The sequence below is a fragment of the Maniola jurtina genome, chromosome 25 (assembly GCF_905333055.1).
Source record: "Maniola jurtina chromosome 25, ilManJurt1.1, whole genome shotgun sequence".
Taxonomy (NCBI): domain Eukaryota; kingdom Metazoa; phylum Arthropoda; class Insecta; order Lepidoptera; family Nymphalidae; genus Maniola; species Maniola jurtina.
The window spans coordinates 146,976-167,213 of NC_060053.1; the positions used below are offsets into that span (position 1 = coordinate 146,976).

The 20,238-nt window shown below is 38.0% G+C and overlaps 4 protein-coding genes across 5 annotated transcripts in view; 2 read left to right on the forward strand and 2 right to left on the reverse strand.

The window, feature by feature from the left end:
• Positions 1-1,137: 1,137 nt before the first annotated feature.
• Positions 1,138-6,215, forward strand: LOC123878041 (zinc finger protein 271-like). Of its 2 annotated transcripts, XM_045925062.1 has the most exons (8): positions 1,139-1,404; positions 2,078-2,252; positions 2,418-2,510; positions 2,594-2,728; positions 3,409-3,774; positions 4,330-4,418; positions 4,506-5,076; positions 5,413-6,215. In XM_045925062.1, the coding sequence occupies exons 1-8, from the start codon at positions 1,319-1,321 to the stop codon at positions 5,857-5,859; spliced, it is 1,962 nt and encodes a 653-aa protein (XP_045781018.1). In that variant the 5' UTR covers positions 1,139-1,318; the 3' UTR covers positions 5,860-6,215. The 2 variants fall into 2 exon arrangements, with proteins under 2 accessions (XP_045781017.1, XP_045781018.1); XM_045925061.1 differs by having other exon boundaries at positions 1,138-1,404; positions 4,506-6,215.
• A 2,593-nt stretch (positions 6,216-8,808) lies between these two features.
• LOC123878173 lies at positions 8,809-10,080 on the reverse strand. The gene has a single exon (XM_045925283.1). The coding sequence runs from the start codon at positions 10,073-10,075 to the stop codon at positions 8,837-8,839; it is 1,239 nt and encodes a 412-aa protein (XP_045781239.1). The 5' UTR covers positions 10,076-10,080; the 3' UTR covers positions 8,809-8,836.
• A 43-nt stretch (positions 10,081-10,123) lies between these two features.
• LOC123878174 (m7GpppX diphosphatase) lies at positions 10,124-13,758 on the reverse strand. Its single transcript, XM_045925284.1, has 4 exons — positions 13,390-13,758; positions 12,252-12,397; positions 11,303-11,527; positions 10,124-10,714 (listed from the first exon to the last, which is right to left on the reverse strand). Exons 1-4 carry the CDS (start codon positions 13,730-13,732, stop codon positions 10,415-10,417), a joined length of 1,014 nt encoding a protein of 337 aa, XP_045781240.1. The 5' UTR covers positions 13,733-13,758; the 3' UTR covers positions 10,124-10,414.
• A 3,358-nt stretch (positions 13,759-17,116) lies between these two features.
• The window catches only part of LOC123878170 (neurotrimin-like), a 35,534-nt gene continuing 32,412 nt past the window's right edge, over positions 17,117-20,238 (forward strand). The window contains exon 1 of the mRNA XM_045925274.1: positions 17,117-17,746. Coding sequence (XP_045781230.1) covers positions 17,608-17,746 — 139 coding nt within the window. The 5' untranslated portion in view covers positions 17,117-17,607. The remainder of the gene's footprint in view (positions 17,747-20,238) is intronic.

Genomic DNA, 20,238 nt, shown 5'->3' on the forward strand with positions numbered 1-20,238 from the left:
ATTTGATAATGTAAGACATTTGACGGATTATATGAGAATAGGAGAGGATGAATCATCATGATAACCCATCGCCGCTCACTACTGAGCACGGGTCTCTTCTCAGAATGATAAAGGTTTAGGCCATAGTCTGCCGCGCTGTAGTTATAAAAGTAGAGAAATTCAATTTTTTTTTGTTAAATTTCTGCGAAAAAGTACCAGTCATGTTAAGTATGGGTACCTATAATATAGGTAAGTAAAATTGTTTTGTATAATCTGGTGCATGTGTTTAGGTCCTAAACAGTTTTAGGAAGTTCGTAAGCAAGGCATACTTTTGGGAAAATTGATGGTACAGCGTTTCTTTTTAAAAAAAATTCAGTGCACACGAAGCCGTAGCAAAATCTTCCGCTTTAAAATGCATTCCGCAAACTGCCGAATATTTGGTGATATTTCCTGGAACGACAGCGATCCATTTTTGCCTTAAGTCTTCATTTTTGAGAAATCTGTCGATAAACAGAAAAAAACACTTCCATTAAACAATCAAATTATGGTTACCTTACTACTTCTGTATAGTATAGTACAAAATGTTCGCCATATTGTTTTGCTTGACACCCAGTGTTGTCATCCTATTAATTTAAAAAAATATTTATAATACTTTTTAAACTAAATGATATTTTAATGACATAATAAAATAAAGATAACAGTATGAAAATTACTGCGAAAACAAAAGAAAGTAATCTTGTTGTTTGAAATTAAATAAACAATGAATAAGAACTTTGTGAGCTACATCATAATTCGTACCATAGAAAATATTTTTTTATGCTTGCAATCCATTAGACAGGGACACACTCCAATTTATAGACCTCTCGCTCGGCTCGTTTTTCCGCTTAGCATAATTGTATTAGAAATTGGACTTTATGCTAATGCAACAGAATTTATTTTTGCAGGGAATTAAAGCTGAAGTGCACAATCATGTTTAGGTAGCACGTCTCTGGTAATTACATACTCTTTGGTTTGCTGACGCGCGCTTATATTATACGTATAGGACGCGCGTTTTATGACTTTGGAGTTTTTTTTGTTAGAAAGCGCTCTAAAGGAGCGCGCCGTGTATGTCGACGGGCGCCGGTACAGACGAAGTCCATACTTATACTTAGGTATACATATAGTTTCCCTAACTTGTACATTAACGACAAACTACAAACTTGACATTGGCTAATCAGTGTAAAGCCACTAGACGAGAGAAATAAAAAACTCATTACCGAAGCCATAGTGTTTACATACCTACTCTTTGATCAAAGCCAATCTTGAATCGAAGCAGAAAATAAGCTTTAAAAGTTTAAAAATGCAATGTTGTGTGCCTTTCTGCAAAAATACTTCGGACAATGTGTCCTCATCACACGGGGAGGGGAAGGCGATTAGCTTTCATGGGTGAGTATATTTGCGTTGACTTGCAAGGCAGTGTAGTCAAATGTAAAGCTCTCACTTTTCAAGCTTCAGCATGTTCAAGTTTATTACATGTTTGTCAGCTATAACTCTGTGCTGAGTTGGATTGAGCAGTAATCAGTAGTCACTCGCAGCCCGCTTGCAGCAAAACAAGTGCTTTCGAAAAATTATCAAAATCTGGTTAGGAGGATGTCTGGTTTCTAGCCCCAGCTTCGCTCTTGTGTATTGTTGTTACATCCCCTATACCTTACCTTCATTACTGTTTTACTTTTTAGAGGACCTGAATAAAAATAAAAAGGTTTATTCAGTTCAAACCTAACCTAGTTATCAAAATTCAGAGTTGGGTCATCATTACCATTAACAGCATCCACGGCTGGACATAAGTGTCTTGCAGAGGCTTCCACACAGCACAGTGTTGCGACGCAGCGGCTCCCTGCATCTCGTTGGATGTCACCTGTCCACACACTTCCAACACTGCTGTCCCGTGCCAGCTCACCATTCTAACCTCCACCTGTTCAATCTAGACTTGTATAAACTTCCAAAATTAAATCAAAGTGTGAATCTGAATCACAATATGTACAACTGCACATATACATAACTTGATTAATGCAGCATGAACGTTTGCTTGCTTGTGTGTAACATAAATGGTGATTTCCAGTTTCCCCAGTGAAGTGCATCTCCGTGCTGAGTGGCTCCGAGCCCTCGGCAAGCAAGACACTCAGCCACCAGACTCTGCTGTGGTCTGCTCGCAGCATTTCCTGAATGACGACATTTATGAAACAGAAAGTGGCGTAAGGCAAATTAGTACTGGTGCTATTCCTGTAACAGTGCAGGTAACTCAGAATGTTTTGTATAGGTAGTTAGTAAAACAAAAGTAAAGTTTTGTATAGTTAGTAAAAAACTTCAGTTTTTAAGTTTGAAAAAATATTGTCCTCACATAACTGTTGCAGCATTGTATGGAAACAGTGATGTAGAAATAAGTAGTAGTATATTTGCAGGTTTGCATGATCTGCCTAGACACTGACAGCAAGCTGTTCCTACTGAGCCAACTCAAACTGGAAGGAGCATATGAGAAGTTAACGGGACATGCTGTAAGTTGGTAATGTATGTAGTCTGTACGAGGCACAAACAAGGATTATTTCAGGAATGTTGAAATACTTACATGTTGTTTCAGTTGTGTGCTCAAGGAAACCTGAAACAAACACTTTGCATACAATGTGCTCAGAGATTGATAAGCTTTAGTAGATTCAGAGACAAGAGCTTGAGAGCGCGTGCACTGATGATGGACTTAGTTGACAAACATGAATTAGTGAGTACCTTATACATACACTTGCATTCCTTTTTAGATTTCCATACCTCAAAACGAAAAATGGAACACTGAGTTGTCTGTCTGTCTGTCAATTTAGGAGAATCAAAACCTATAGGGTAGTCCCCGTTGACCTACAATCATGAAATTTATGAGGCAGCAATATCTTATAGCACAAGTAAACGGGAAAATCACAAAACTGTGAATTTCTATTACCATCACAAAAAAAAAACGGCCAAGTGCGAGTCAGACTTGTGCATCGAGGGTTCCGTACTCAGGATTTTTTTCTGACATTTTGCATGATAAATCAAAAACTGTTATGCATAAAAATAATTAAAAATCTGTTTTAGAATGTATAGGTACAGCCTTTTCATTATGATACCCTTACATACTTATATTATACTTACATTAAAATTGAAAAAACTTGTTATATTTTGTTCATGACCACATTTAATTATTTTTTTGGTGATGTGACCACAGATTCACGGTTTTTAACGGTTATCAGTAACCATAACGATTTATTCCTTTACTTGTGCTACAAGACCTACCTCCCTCTCAAATTTTATGATTCTAGAATCTAGGTCAACAGGAAGTACCCTATGGGTTTATTGACAGACAACAAAGTGATCCTGTAAGGGTTTTTTGTATTATACACATTGAATACTTAACTTGTCTCTCAACAGATAACAAGACAACATATACAAATGATAAACCGCACAAAACTCCAACTGAAGAGTGATTTGGTGTTGACAACACTAGGACCTGACCACTGTGACTTACACATACTGGAACACCCCTCGGAAGACAAACAGACAGAATTAGAGGAAACTGGACTCAGAGTTGCAGTGAAAGCTGAAGGAAGTGGGGATGATGAAGAGACTATGTGTGTTGATGAAGATATGGCAATGAAGAGTGAAGATGACAGGGATATCCAGGGTTTTGTTCGGGATCCGTTAGAATACGAAGGTTGTCCCTTGCAATGTACACTTTGTTTGGAGGAATTTGTCCATGAACATGCATACATGCAACATGTGAGCATGCATCTCTGGGTGAGACAGGTTTCCACTTTACTCGTTAAGTTAATATTAGTGCGTACATTTTGAGAAAGGACTCGCAATATTTTCTCTGTGTGTCAAAGGTACGGTTCACCATACTAAATCATACTTTGATATGACAGAAATCTATACATATAATAAAATAGTATAGAAAAGTGGTGTCTGTACAATGGAAATATATAAAAAAAAGTAGCAGGGGTTGTTATTATATCGATGCTGAACCCAAAATTGTAATTAATTTTTTTTTTGTCTGTTTGTCTATGTGTTTGTGCACGCTAATATCAGAAACGGCTTATTCGATTTAGATACGGTTTTCACTAATATATTGTAGTAAGCTTCACTTAACATTTAGTGTTTACTTCATGTCAATCGGTTCATAAATAAAAAAGTTATGTCAATTTAAAGAATCACGGCGAACATTTTTAACGTACAGAGTACGTACTACGCCTCGCGCATGAGCGTCCGTGGCTATATAAAGCGCGGTCACTATTCCACGCGAACGAAGTCGCGGGCACAGCTAGTGTTATGAATATGTTTTGTATTTGGCAGAGCGGCGAGGCTGAGGCTGAGGGCGAGGCTGAGGGACAATGCGGCACGTCACAGCGCGAGGCACACTCGTGGCGCGTCGCCGAGAGCAGGTCAGTATACCCGCCAGTAGCTATAGCGTGCAGTTCCTCCGAGCTGCGACATGCAGTACCGCTACATACATGTGATACATTCCACAGGCGCGCCTGCGCACGCGCCGCGAGCGACGAGCGCAGTGAGCCGGCCACCGCGGAAGCCGATACAGGCCACAGCTGCGGGCACAGAGGACTAACAGATTGTTTTGTCAAACTGTACGACATCTTCCCGAGACGAGACGGCTCGCCGACGATGACACAGGAAGCTGTTACACATATCAGTCATCGGGCGGCGAGTCCGAATGGAGGCCCCACTACGGAATATGCAGTCCCCGGTGAAGAGAAGCTTACCGTGTCACAACCTGCGTACATTTGTGACTCTTGTCAAAGAGTGTTCAAACGAAAAAGTCTGCTAGCAAAACACGTTCAGACTCACGCGCCACTGAATACATTTACTTGCAAGATTTGCCAATACGAAGCTAACGATACAAATCATTTAATTGTGCACATGAGAACTCACACTGGTGATCAACCATTTAGTTGTGAATTATGTAAATATGAATGTAACGGAAATAGTGATTTAGTTAAGCACATGAGAACTCACACTGGTGAAAAACCATATCGTTGTAAATTATGTGCATATAAATGTAACCGAAGTAATGATTTAGCGAGGCACATGAGAACTCACACTGGTGAAAAACCATATCGTTGTAAATTATGCAAATATAAATGTAAACGAAGTGATGCTTTAGTGGTGCACATGAGAACTCACACTGGTGAAAAACCATATTGTTGTGAATTATGCAAGAGTAAGTTCGTATCAAAATGTAATTTAGTGTTGCACATGAGAACTCACACTGGTGAAAAACCATATTTTTGTGAGTTATGCAAGAGTAAGTTCGTATCAAAACGTAATTTAGTGTTGCACATGAGAACTCACACTGGTGAAAAACCATTTTGTTGTGAGTTATGCAAGAGTAAGTTCATATCAAAACGTAATATAGTGTTGCACATGAGAACTCACACTGGTGAAAAACCATTTTGTTGTAAATTATGCAACTATAAAAGCTCCCAAAAGAGTCCGTTAGTGGTGCACATAAGAACTCACACTGGTGAAAAACCATTTAGTTGTGAAATATGTAAATATAAATGTAACCGAAATAGTGATTTAGTTCAGCACATGAGAACTCACACTGGTGAAAAACCATTTTGTTGTGAGTTATGCAAGAGTAAGTTCATATCAAAACGTAATTTAGTGTTGCACATGAGAACTCACACTGCTGAAAAACCATTTTGTTGTGAGTTATGCAAGAGTAAGTTCATATCAAAACGTAATTTAGTGTTGCACATGAGAACTCACACTGGTGAAAAACCATATTGTTGTGAGTTATGCAACTATAAAAGCTCCCAAAAGAGGCGATTAGTGGTGCACATGAGAACTCACACTGGTGAAAAGTGAAAACTCATATAATTGTGAGTAATGCAAGATTAAGTTCGTATCGAAACGTAATTTAGTGTCCCACATGAGAACTCACACTGGTGAAAAACCATATTGTTGTAAATTATGCGAATATAAAAGCTCCCAAAAGATTCACGATTCTGTACTTATACTATGCTATACTAGCGTGTAGTATATTACACTAACACTGATTCACAAAAGAAGAAATGAAATGATGCTGAGATCGCAACCTGGAAAGGCCCGCGCCGCCGCCGCTCTTTACTCGCCGTATACTTGGCAACGCTCTGATGGGGCTTCGTGTTGTAATATTATGATTTTTTTATTCTGTAAGACATGAATTCAAATAAAGAATAAAGAAAAGAAAACAAGACAAAAGATTTTTTTTTCTCTCTCGTCTGGCTTTACACTGATTAGCCAATGTCAAGTTTGTAGTCATTTACAACTTTAGGGAAACTATATGTATAAATATGGACTTCGTCTGTGCCGGCAATGGTGCCGGCGCCCGCCGACATACGCGCGGCGCCCCTTTAGAGCGCTTCCCAGTCAGTTCCACCACCAATAAACACCAGCAAAACACAAAAACCGGCCACTTCTAACAAAAAACACTCCAAAAAAGCACAACACGCGCGACAGCAAACGCCACCACAGACGAAGTCCGAGACAAAAGATATACCTATATAAAGTAAAATATAACCTAAAATTAATTATATCTAATACGGGTAAGGGCTATTGTTCAATCGATAATTTATATCTTATGTCTTTATTATTTACTAGCTGATGCCCGCAGCTTCGCCCGCGTGGATTTAAGTTAAAAAAAAAACCCGTGGGAACTTTTGATTTCCCAGCCTATCCGTAACAGCCCGCCCTGGGATGCAACGTGTTTCTGTACCACGTAGAAACATTTAAACGGATGGTCCTTAAAAATCCCGAGGGATCACCAGGATTTAGGAATGCAATTTCTTACAGCATCAAGGTTGAGGAGGTCCTCGAGGTCAACGACAAAGTGTTTACTTGGTAGGTAGGTATAACCTTCAATTCAAATTCAAAATATTTTCCTTCAATTAAACTTTCTTTTTTTTTCCTTCAAATCTGGCTTTACTCTGATTAGCCAATGTCAAGTGTGTAGTTAGTTATTTTCAAGTTATTGAATCTATACAAGAATGGACTCCGTCTGCGCCCGCGCCCGCCGACATACGCGCGGCGCCCCTTTAGAGCGCTTCCCAGTCAGTTTCACCACCAAAAAACACCAACTACTTACCACAAAAACCAGCCACTCTTAACAGAAAAAACACTCCAAACAAGCACAGCACGCGCGCCAGCAAACGCCATCGCAGACGAAGTCCTCAATTAAACTTTTACAAGTGCTTTTGAATCGTCAAAATAATCTACCACTGGTTCGGAATGCCGTTCCTGCCGAGAAGAACCAGCAAGAAACTCGGCGGTTGCTCTTTTCAAGTATTCAATTTACAATAATATGCAATACTGTACTATACAAGCAATTGCAGCCCCGTGTATAGCTGGAGCGAGTCAAATCCAAGCTTTTTGTCATTTACATAATCTTCGATTGTATAATAAGCTTTTTCAGGAGTATACTTTTAATAGATTTTTTTAAACTTGTGTAAAGGCAAGTCTAAAATGGGCTGTGGAATTTTATTATAAAATATTACACTCATTCCCACAAATGACTTTCCCACTTTCCTCAGGCGGAGCGCAGGATTTGCGAGCCTATTACGGTTTTTAGTTTGCCTGTCGTGGAAATCATCGATTTTTTTGTAACTATACCAATATCAATTTATAACCTCCAGTTTCTAAATCCTATCAGTTTTAGTGGTCAGGTCCCCTGCAGCATCAGGATTGAGGAAATAGAATCCATGAAACAATGTCGCAAAATTCCTTTATCGTTTAAAAAAAAGTACGCAAATCGGTTCAGAAATTTCGGAGATATCAGTGTACATAGGTAGAGAAACACAACTCCTCCATTTTTGAAAGTCGGTTAAAAAAGTAGCCTATGTTACTCTCTGGCCAATCCTCTACTTGTATGTGAAAATCCCGTCAAAATCTGTCTAGCCGTTCCGAAGATTAGCCCGTTCAAACAAACAGACAGACAGACAAAATTTTTAAAAAGTAGCCTATGTCCGTCCCCGGGATATAAGCTAACCCTCTGTACGTCAGAATCGGTTAAACTTTTGGGTTGTGAAAAGCTAGCTGACAGACAGACACACTTTCGCATCTATACTAATAAATAAAATTGGAGTGTCTGTCTGTAATTTCGAAATAACTACCTGATATTAAGCTCATTTGGTTATTTGAACGATACCAACACTGAATCACACGTTTTTAAAATTTTTGTTTGTCTGTCTGTCTGTTTGAAAAGGCTAATCTTTGGAACGGCTGAACCGATTTTGACGGGACTTTCATAGACAAGTAGAGGATTGACCAGGGAGTAACATAGGCTACTTTTTAACCGACTTTCAAAAAAAGTGTTGTGTTTACCTCTGTATACCGAAATCTCCGAGATTTCTGAACCGATTTACGTAATTTTTTTTAAATCAATAATGGAACTGCGATATTGTCCTACAAAAAATTTGGGTTCCAACTTCTCAATCCTGATGCTGCAGAGGACCTGGGCTGACCACCAACGCTGATAGGGTTTACAAACTGTCGGTTATAAATAATTGATATTGATATCTTTACCCAAAGAGTATGTAATCACTACGTCTTTACCAAGTAAAGACTTTGTGGTTGACCTAACTCCAAACATACACAAACAGACACAAAAAATTTAAAAACTCAGTGTGATTCAGTTATGGTATCGTTCAAATAACCATATGAGCTTAATATGAGGTAGTTATTTCGAAATTACAGACAGACACTCCAATTTTATTTATTAGTATAGATAAGTATAGATTAGTCACTTATAAAATTACATCTACGAAATAAAACAAGCAATTTCAATTGAAGTAAATTTATTCACCGATCAAGCTTTCAAATAACTGACAGTAAATCCGTTTGTATAACGAAAGCACTCGGGCACTTTGAGAGACATTTGCTCCAAATGGTGAAGGCCTTGGCTAAACATGCTCTTTGATATATCGCTACTGACCGCGCCGGGGTCCGCCAGCCAAGTCTCAACTTCGTCGTTAAGTTCCAACTCAATTTTGTACAGGATTTTGGTCAAAAAACTGGATTTCAATACAACTCGTTGGGAGTTTATTTTTTGTTCGTTTCTCAAGACTTGCAACTCTTTATCCATCACCCATATCAGTAGATTTTGCTTCTCCGTCACCGACGTGGTACATTCTAGAACGATCTTACACATCATCGTATACTGCAGTCCAACGTTGAATTCACGAGTCAAACTTTCTACTGTGTAAATGAAATCATCGATTGTAACATTTTGAGTGGGTTCCTCGTGTGAAAAGATATGTTTTACATTGGAATCGTGATGTATTTTAACATCCGAATTGTATAATTTAACCGTATTCTTATTTTTAACTCCTAACCACGCTAGACACCTGTTGCAATGATACACTGTTCGCTTACAATTAAACTTATTCACTTTATCCGATAAAATTGTATTATTGACAACGAAAAACGTCAATCTGTATAAAAAATCTAATGTATTGGGTTGTAGGACATCATCTTGCGGAGTAGACGTGCTACCGTGGGAATGGCCGTGACAGAACCATTCCGACATATCCAAATTTGCTGTCGGCAATTCCAGGATTCGGTCAAACTTGACAAACCCATCCGATATAACATTTGAACAATTGGCACATACAATTTTTATATCGTCTTTCGAGTCAAAATTTATACGCAATTTATCAACTTTAATTTCTTTAGTCAAGTCATTTGTGGAAATGATTTCGGAATAAAAGTTGCCGCCATTCTTTGGTTGGGTTAAGATCCTGAATGATACAGTGTTTTTCTCAATTTTAAGACATGACATGGAATTTGGTATTATAAAACAGAATTCTTGGATAGGAATAACGCATGTGACATCGGATTCGTCATCGGAATAATCAGAAAGACTTTCTATGGACGACAAACTATCGTATCTTTTCAATTCGTTGTCATAATAATTGAGTATTATACAATTGGATTGTATATTGATTTTTAGATTGCAATCCTTTTGAAAATCTACATTAGTTGTGATGTAGACGTTGCAACTCCGCAATCTGGAACGGAGCTCCATGAAAACACTTTTTACAAGCATTTTTACTTTCCAAAATGTACTAATTTGCTAGTTCTTGCTATCTTTTTAAATTTACTGAACGATATTTCGTTTTCTATTGATTTTCTTAAAGTATTTTGGACTAAATCAACTATTTAGATCCCAAGTAACAATATAGGACCCAAGTAATATAGTTTATCTATCAAAATGAGCAATAATGGACCAATTAACAACTTATTAGATCAAAATGATATAATTGATCTTTCCAAATCAATGATATTGGACCAAATTAAGTACCTGTGTTTGGACCAAAGTGATGTACTTAATTTATCTTTCCAAATCGACAATAATTGGACCGATTAATGTTAATGTAACTATCACTTATTTATCAATCAATTGTATATCCTTGATTCTCTTGATATAACCATTTGTTTCGTAAACATTAAAAAGGGTATCCATCTCACGGATGGTGAAAGGTAACGTAGCTTGTTGATAGTAACTGCTCATCATTTCAATGTTATCAATGACGGTGTCAAGAAGGTGGGACTTCTCTGCATGTATGCCGGGGGCCTCGTGCTTCAAGTACGTGAAGTGCACGTGCAAGTGGTAGAAAGAGGGTCGGTAGTGGAGGTAGACCCTTAACTGACTGCCCAGGACTTTATACTTGTCGAGGATTGCTTTCTGAAAAGATGGAAAAATTGCAATTAGTTTATAATAATTATTGAAGTGAAGTTTTTTTTTACTCAGATACAATCCCTTGACTACAATCTCACTTGGTGGTAAGTGATGATGCAGTCTAAGATGGGAGCGGCCTAACCTGGAAGGGGTATGGCAGTTTTTAATAAACCTATACACTCCTTTGGTTCTCCACGGCATCGTAGCAGATCGCTTAATTGCTTGGCGGCACGACTTTGCCGGTAGGGTGGTAACTAGCCACGGCCGAAGCCTCCCACCAGACCAGACCAGAAATTTAGTAATTATAAAATTCCAAACCCCTGCCGTGAATGGAACCTGGGACTTCCCACTTATAAGACTAAGCTGAAAAAGGAAATACAGAACCGTTATAAGATCACTTGATTGTCTGTCTGCCTGTCTGTCAAGAAAACCTTTAGTAAATAGTACTTTCTGTTGACCTAGAATCATGAAATTTTATTCATAACACTTTTTGAGACCTTCAGTCTGCGAATCTGACTCGCACAAAAGCAAAAAAACTGCTATTTTATAGTTTGTTCAGCAGTGTAATTTGGTTCGCCAAAAGCACAGCCTCACCTTTCCCTCGTCACGGACCCTCTTCAGCAACGGCAGATGTGCCTCACGCAAGTCCCTCAGTGACTTGAGGCCTCTCTGTCGCACGATAGCCAGCAGGTACAGGGTCTCCTTGGTCAGCCCGTCCCACTTGAGGTCCGGCAGCAGCACAAACCCTTCCTTGTCGCACTTGTTGTCATACACCACTCTGTCCTGCTCACTCTTGCCTTCCAATATGTTGTATACCCACTAGAACAAATAAAAGGATTCTGTTTCATTTTGTTGAAACCAAAACCAGCCTAAGGGATATTTGAGCATTTTTTAAGTGTATTATAATATGGCTGATTAGGTTGTAGGTACACAATATTATCTAAACTAAAATGACAGATCTAAATGTATTGATATCCCTTTCATAATGCTCCCCACAGAAAAGGATAGCACTAGATTTATATCTGTCAACTTAGTTCCCAAATTGTGTACAACAGAATTAGCCACATAAATATTTTTAAGATAATGATGATGATGAATGATCACCCATTGCTGGCCCACTACTGAGCACAGGTCTCTTGAGAGAAGGGAAGGGTTTACCCGTAGTCCACCACGCTAGCAAAGTGTAGATTGGCAGAACATTATGGAATACTTTCAGGCATGGTTTCTTCACGATGTTTTCATTCACCTAAGCAAGTTATATTTAATTGCTTAACTCACATAACTTGACACCTGAAAGGCCCGCAATGCATTGGCAGTTCTTCTGGTACCTACTGCAAATGTTCATGGGTGGGGGTAATCACTTAGCATCAGGTGACCTGCATGCTTGTTTGCTCGCTATTTCTGTTCTGTAAGTAAGAGATACCTGTCCAGAATTGGTCCATCAACCCTCGAATAGGAGGTGGATGTCTTACACACTTGGCTATCATGGCTTTGAAGCTTTAACATTATGGATGATGGAATATAGATAATGAAGAAGCATTACCTGTAAATTGAACTGCTCTTTCTCAAGATGTGGTAAAGTGAACTTGTGGTACAGCTCTGGAGTCTCTAGTATGATGTGTGTCTCTTGCTGGCTGTACTTTGCTATGTGCTGGTCTGTCGCTGGGTAGATTACTGTTGTTTTTACACCTGTAATTACAGAATAGAATAGAAAAGATTTTTATTCAAATAAACTTTTACAAGTGCTTCTGAATCATCAAATAATTTACCACTGGTTCAGAATGCCGTTCCTACCGAGAAGAACCAGCAAGAAACTCGGCGGTTGCTCTTTTCAATTGTTCAATTTACAATAACATTCCATACTATACAACCCTGTGCATTGCTAGAGCGAGTCAAATCCATGTTTTTTATCATTTACATAATCTTCAATTGTGTAATATGCTTTTGCCAGGAGCATACTTCTAACTTACTTTTACAGAGAATATTTACATAGATATACATGCCACTAAACACTTTCTAACCAACAGAGTTGTTCATATATGGAATAAATTGCCCAAGGATGTGGCTATGTCAAGCTCTATTAACCAGTTCGACATTAACAACATCAATTTTTAATAACTACACCAGAAAATTCATCATAATTAGCTGTAATAACTTGAGCCATTTATGATTTAGAAAGGCAAATGTAATTAACATTGATATACATAACATTGATAACTACAAATACAGTCTTGTGTGAAATAGAACTAGCTAACATTTTGACTACCATAATAGCTTTGTATGAAATGTAACAAGAAAGTTATTCCTATGCATAAAGTATTGTTTTGTAAGTAACTGGATCTTATATGAACCCTACTTACCTAAAAGATTTCACATTTACACACAAAGAAAGCATTCACGAGTTAATTTTATCTACTCTTTATCTTTATTGTGCTAGCATATTGTTATCAATGCAACTTTTTATGCTAATTAGCGTTTACATTACGTCTGATTATTTTGGGAATTTCCCGATAACTTTGACGTAGCTCGCAGGAATATGACACAAAGGGACTAACAATAAACATATTACTCACGTTTGTTACGAAAATAACAAGGTGGGTTACCAAATAATCGCAAGTAGCCTTTTGGAGAACCTTGAAATTTGAAAGTGGAAAATATGCAAAATTTCAATTCCCACTCACCATTTATACTAGAACTTGGAAAACACACGTAGTTCCCATAAATATCGTTCTGGAAGAACGTACGGAACTCACTGTCTTCCGAAAAATATCCCTTCTCGGTTAGTTCTTCCTCTTTGAAAGCATTTTTCTCCAAAATCACCAATGCCACACCACTTTTGTCTTTGAAATTCCCAAGGACACAAACAATTTTCCTGTTTGTATTGTTGTTTAGTATTTTACTCGGAATAAAGTGTTTTAATTCCAACTGCGATTCTTTTACACCGTTCTCATTTTGCTCGTCTTTTTTAAGTTTCTTTGCGCAAGGCGGTTCAATAACGTCGCTTTGGCAGCTCCCGTCGGACATTTTGTGACGGTGTTGCCGTTCGCCAAAATGCAATAGAATGTGAAAAGTTGTCATTTAACACTTGCAGCCATCGATTGTCGTCCATCAACAACATTGTTAAACCAAGAAAAACTGGTCATTCGTGCAAGTCGGACTCGCATGTAATTGTAAACGAAGATTTGGACCTTGTCTGTGTCGGTGTTAGCTGGCGGGCGTGCTCTGCCTTTTTGGAGTGTTTTTTTTGTTAAAACTGACTGGAAAGCGCTCTAAGGGGATACCGTGCGTATGTCGGCGAGCGCCAGCACAGACGGGGTCCATACTTGTATAGTTTAACTAACTTGTTACAAATAACTACAAACTTGACATTGGCTAATCTTTGTAAAGCCAGACGAGAGAGAAAAAAAAAACGAAGATTTCCACTGAGGAGTGTAGAGTAATGAGTCCATTTATGGAGTCCGTTTACTAGTAATGCCATCTATCGAGCCAAAAAAAAAAAAGTCCTTCTCAGAGTCAATGTACTTTGTGCGCCAATTTTGTTTGTGTGGTATCGTGTGGCATTTTACGGACAAGGAACCAAAAGCTAATTTTGCTATAATCCGCCAAACCAAAGAAATCTGTATGGTGCAACATGCGACATGCACCGCCCGCCCTCCCACTGATAAACATGCAGGAAAAGCCAGCCACCAAGCAAGCCACACGCACCACCACCACGCAGCACCACACAAATCCCAACACCACTCGACGCACGTTTCGCCCCAACACCGGAGCATCCTCAGGAGATGTACACCTTACAATGTCTAATTGCAATTCACTTTGCAATTAGGCTTCTATATTGCATTTTACGAAGTTGTAAGCAATTAAATTTTATTTGCTTTAACGGTGAATTAAAACATCGTGAGGAAACTTGCACGCCTGAGAGTTTTCCTTATGTGATATTGTCAAAGGTGTATGAAGTCTGTCAGTTCGCACTCGGCCAGCGTGGTAGACTACAGGCACACCCTTCTCATTGTAAAGAGGAAACCCGTGCTCAGTAGTGAACCGACGATGATCATGATAATTTTGATAATATATTTAATGGATTGAGCGCTTTAAAGTCAAAATATGGACGGTCGTTGATCCAAAGTGGACAATAATCAATGTCGCAGCTCATTCTATGGAATATGAATGGGAGATTATTTAATTCAGTTCCAATTCAATACGCTCCGTCACTTTAGACGTGAATTGATCACCGCTTGCACATTGATGCGACACAATGGACTCGCCTTGAAGAATGTCAGGCATTAACTAACTGAGTCGTCCCGGAATCGCTCAGGTGATACAAGTTAACCCTTGACTGCAATCTCACCTGGTGGTAAGTGATTATGGAAGCGGGCTAACCTGGAAGAAGTATGATCGTTTTTAGCCCTATCCCTTTGGGTTCTACCAGACCAGAAATTTAAAAATTTAAAAGTTCAAAATGCCGGGATTCAAACCCGGGTTCTCCCACTAATAAGACCAAACTTATTTTGCGCCAGGGAAGCCTTCACAACTTGCTGGGCGGTCAGTTCAAACGATTAGCCACACACAATTTTTTGATGTTTGTAACTTCAAGAAAATGTAAATTAATTTCGACTTCACGGTTTAATAGTTTAATTGCATTGAAAAGGGATTTAGAAACCGCAGTGGCGCAGCGGCAACAATAGTGTGGTCTTGGAAAATAGTTCGCAGGTTTAAATCTGAATTAATTTTTAGGTTATGGACCTTTGAGATACTTATTATAGGTAACTAAATTGGCTAAAAGTAAAACGAACGACACGGTTTAAAAAAGTATAAATACAGTCAGTCGAGGAAGACGTCTATTCGTTGCTTTCGTTTAAGGATTTCCACTTTTAAGAAAATCCTTAATTTTAATATTATTATCTAGGGTTTTTATATTGACGGTTAATCAACTTCAGGAAGTAATTCTGTTTTTAACCCCCGACCCAAAAAGAGGGGTGTTATAAGTTTGACGTGTGTATCTGTGTATCTGTCTGTGGCATTGTAGCTCCTAAACTAATGAACCGATTTTAATTTAGTTTTTTTGTTTGAAAGGTGAAGCCGATCGAAAGTGTTCTTAGCTATAATCCAAGAAAATCGGTTCAGCCGTTTGAAAGTTATCAGCTCTTTTCTGGTTACTGTAACCTTCACTTGTCGGGGATGTTATACATTTTTAATTTACACTTGTTACTTGTTAAACCACCACACCCTGTACTGTGTACCCACCCAATGAAATGACAGCTGCCAGAAATGCGTGGAATTAAAAATCAGCGGATCGATTCCCGAAAACCTGCATCAATCATTATTACAATCGCAATTGTTGTGATTGGCTGAAATGGTACTGTGTACATATCTATGACTGTGTATAATACACGGCGAATAAGGAAATTATTAAGATATATTCTGTTGTAGACTCTGTATCAAGGAAGTGTTGTTGGAGTCGACATGCGATCCCGAAAGGCGTCTTAAATGACTAATCTTGCTTTAAATGCCCACTCCTTTATAGAGGTGAATCAATTAGTTGACGGGAAGCGCTCAAGTCGGGGGCACACTGAGCTTTACCACAGTTCACGACAGTTGAGGAACTTCTAACAAAACGTGGACGCTTCGACGTCACTGGCAGGTAGCCCTAAAGTAGCCCAAATTATTTTGATTTTACGTCACCATAGCCTAATGTTTGAGATATCATCGATTCAGGATCAAATTGAGAGTTCCCTTGAGGAACCCTTACAGGATCACTTTGTTGTCTGTCTGCCTGTCCGTCTGTCTATGCGTCCGTCCGTAGTGTCTGTCAAGAAAACCTATAGGGTAGGTACTTTCCGTTGATCTAGAAGAATAATGAAATTTGGCAGGTAGATAGGTCTTATAGCACAAGTAAAGGAAAAAATCCGAAAACGTAAATGTGTTAACGAAAACATAAAACAGAGGCGCAGTCCGTCATCAACTTCCAGAGTATATAAAATGTTAGGTATTATATCTTTTACAATAGTAGATACGGAACCCTTAGTGTGCGAACCCGACTCACACTTGACTGACTTTTAATTCTAACTAAGTAAGTAATTACTAAAGGATACATCGCAGTGATCCAAAGCAATTTCGGAAAAGTCATTTCATGGTAGGTCATTTCAAGGAACCCGAAAAACTCTCTTGAACTCTTGACGCACAATGTAGTCTTTTTTAGTTAGTTATATAGTTAATAGTTCTTGATGATGGACTTGAACTTCCCGCGGGACTTAGTAGCCCGATTTTCATTAAAAATGGAGTAGCAATAGCATTGCAGTAGCAATAGCAACAACAACTATCGATTCAAGTAAATTCTGGTTTCAGGCGCGAGCCATGATGTTTATACAAACTAATAAAATGACTCAGTAATACAATTTTTTACAGAAGATCTGTCAAACATTAAAATATAATTCTCCCATTGTGCCCACAGGAATCCATCTACTCATTGAATGCGCGAGCGCGGGAGCAGATGATCGTTGTTCTTTTACATGGCGCGCGCGTTGAATGACAATCGTTCCAAATTCGAATATTGAATGAGGTTTCATTTTTTTTTTCTAATATTTTTCATTGACAACAGTGTTTTTTTTCCGTAAAGCGAACATTTTTCAATATTTATTGAACGAATGCGATTTTATATTTTTCTTTAATAAAAACCAGTTTTTGGAACTCAGTTTAATAGAAGTTTTGCGAAAAGGAAAGTTTTTTTTTTGAGTTAGTTCTCGGAGAGAATTTCTGAACGAAAATCTTGTTACGATATTTCGTGATAATGATGTGAACTGTGCTTATAAAACTTATCGATAAAATATCGTACGATTTCTTAGTTTTGTAGCTTTAGTTATATTTTTTGTAGTGTTTTTAAAGAAAGTACTTGTAAAGAAATGGGGGTTTTGAAAGTTTTTTTAATAATGTTGCTAGTGGAAATTGTTTTAAGTGAAAAAGTTTTTAAAAGTGTACCAGTGACTGTAAAGGCTTACGAAAATGACACTGTATTGCTACCATGTTATACAGACAATACAGGTTGGTATTTTTTTTAATTTCTTTGTAAGTACTTATTTTAACAATCTATAGAACAGAATATAATGGATTTTTATTGAAATAAACTATTCCAATGCTTTTGAATTGTCAAAAGAATTTATCACTGGTTCGGAATGCCATTCCTGCTTAGAAGGACCAGTAAGAAACTCGGCAGTTGCTCTTTAAAAGTTCGTTAAAAAAAAGAATGGTAGGGAAGCACTTTATAATTAAGAGATCCCTGGCACCTAACCCTTGGCAGTGGGAGAGGTTGTAAAGAGAAAAAATACCTGTACTGTAAGAACTTACCTCGGAAAACTTACCAGCTTTTCTTCCCTTCTCTTCATCAGCTACGTACCTACTGGTAGGTAGATAATTTTATTATAAAAAATAAAATTATAGAAATGTACTTATTTGAAACTCACTTAGGCAACTTTTCGAAGTACTCTTGCTTTTTGACAATGAAAGAAAACATCGTGAGGGAATCTGCATGGCTGCGTTCTCCATTACGTCTTCGGTGGTGCGGTGAATGAAATCTCCAATCCGCACTTTGTTAGCATGGTGGACTATGGCTTAAACCCTACTCAATCTGAGAGGAAACCCGTCGGCTGGCGATGGGTTGAATTAATGATGATGATGATAAATATATCTTCACAAAAATCTTTATCTATTATGAAAACTCCAATTGAAAACGTTCATCACTTTTTGAGATTATAGCAGTTAGCACTCTCATACATACATGCTTAGTTGAACTTTTTACTGAGCTATAAAACATTTTTTTTTTATTTGGAATTTGCGTTATAATGCGCCTCGGTATCGTCGGAGCACGTTCTTTGAACAATAATACAGGTAGCTACTAGCTAGTACATTATCTAAATGTTAATCTTAAATAGACCTCTGTGGTACAGTGGTAAACTATCGCCTAGAAAATAAAAATTCCTAGATTCTTGAAATAGTTACTTAGCTGTTGTATAGCTACTTAGAAATATTCTTAATCGATTACTTAAGTAGACTTATACAAGTAGGTACTTTTGAAATTGTGAAATGCTTCTACCACTGATTTAGAATGCCTTCTCTACCGAGAAGAGCCAGAAGAAACTCGGCGGTTGCTCTTTTCAAAAATTCGATTTACCAAAATAATGTGGAATCTCTGGCTGCTTACCTAACTACCTACCACTCTGTTAGAGATTGTAAAAACATGTAACGAAATTCTTACCTATTATACGGTTCATTATTCCTTGTCGTAATTTGGAGTGGTCTAAATAAATTATAGTTATTCAGAGCTTATTTAAGTTATTACTATTCGGAACTTGACTTTACAATGTACTTATCTAACCGTCGTCGGTTTTATAGCGTTAGGACTCTCGAACAAGAGGCTGACTCAAATTTTTCAAACCAGTAGTTTAGGCGCTACGGTGGAACACACAGAATCTGGATACAAACATACACACATACATACATACATAGACTGCTAAAATCATAACCCTTCCTTTCGGCTTTGCTGTAGTCGGGTAAAAAAGCAAAAACGGGCCAAGTGCGAGTCAGACTCGCGCACCGAGGGTTCCGTACTCGGGAATTTTTTCAGACATTTTGCACGATAAATCGAAAATTATAATGCATAAAAATAAATAAAAATCTGTTTAGAATGTACAGGTAAAGCGTTTTCATATGATACCACATATGGTATCGTTATGTTACTTTGAAATTGAAACATTTTTTTGTGATGTAACCACAAATTTACGGTTTTCGAATTTTTCCTTTACTTTTGCTATAAGACCTACCTACCTGCCAAATTTCATGATTCTAGGACAATGGGAAGTAGGTACCCTATAGGTTTTCCAGACAGATTTTAAAAATGTTATAAAAATGTAAAGTTATTATAAAACTCTATTAGCCCTATTTCAAAAAACCCGACAATTCGAGAATTTGTAAGATTTTCATTGATATCTGTGAATTATCGCAGAAAAGTCAAATAGTCGCGGTAGTTTGACAAAATTGACGCAGTTATCATGCAATTATGTCGGACCTACGCCTATATAAATATCGTAACATAATCACACTAATATTGTAAAGGCGAAAGTTTGTGTGTATGTGTGTGTGTGTGTGTGTGTATGTGTGTGTATGTTTGTTACTCCTTCACGCAAAATTTACTGGACGGATTTGGCTGAAATTTGGAATGGAGACAGATAATATCCTGGATTAGCACATTAGCTACTTTTTATCCTGGAAAATCAAAGAGTTCCCACGGGATTTCGAAAAACCTAAATCCACGCGGGTGAAGTCGCGGTCATCGGCTAGTGTTCAACAAGGGAAAGCCGTGATAGCTTAGTGATCAAGATATCGGCCTGATAGTTTAAACGCTAAAGTGAAAATTCTTCTAGGTAACCCAAGTATAAGTTTTAAGTACGTCACCCGTATTGACAAACGTTACTATGATGTCTCACAGTGAGCTCGAACGCACAGTGTCCGTTCCACCAATCAGATGACTGTATCACGTC

Bases quoted from the DNA above. Each gene is read 5' to 3' on its own strand.
- LOC123878041 (XM_045925061.1), top strand. From the start codon at position 1,319: ATGCAATGTTGTGTGCCTTTCTGCAAAAATACTTCGGACAATGTGTCC. The intron at 1,405-2,077 runs GTGAGTATATTT...GGTGATTTCCAG, and splicing joins AAGGCGATTAGCTTTCATGG to TTTCCCCAGTGAAGTGCATC. The intron at 2,511-2,593 runs GTAAGTTGGTAA...ATGTTGTTTCAG, and splicing joins AGAAGTTAACGGGACATGCT to TTGTGTGCTCAAGGAAACCT.
- LOC123878173 (XM_045925283.1), bottom strand. From the start codon at position 10,075: ATGCTTGTAAAAAGTGTTTTCATGGAGCTCCGTTCCAGATTGCGGAGT.
- LOC123878174 (XM_045925284.1), bottom strand. From the start codon at position 13,732: ATGTCCGACGGGAGCTGCCAAAGCGACGTTATTGAACCGCCTTGCGCA. The intron at 12,398-13,389 runs GTGAGTGGGAAT...CTGTAATTACAG, and splicing joins TCCAAGTTCTAGTATAAATG to GTGTAAAAACAACAGTAATC. The intron at 10,715-11,302 runs GTGAGGCTGTGC...CCATCTTTTCAG, and splicing joins GGGTCCGTGACGAGGGAAAG to AAAGCAATCCTCGACAAGTA.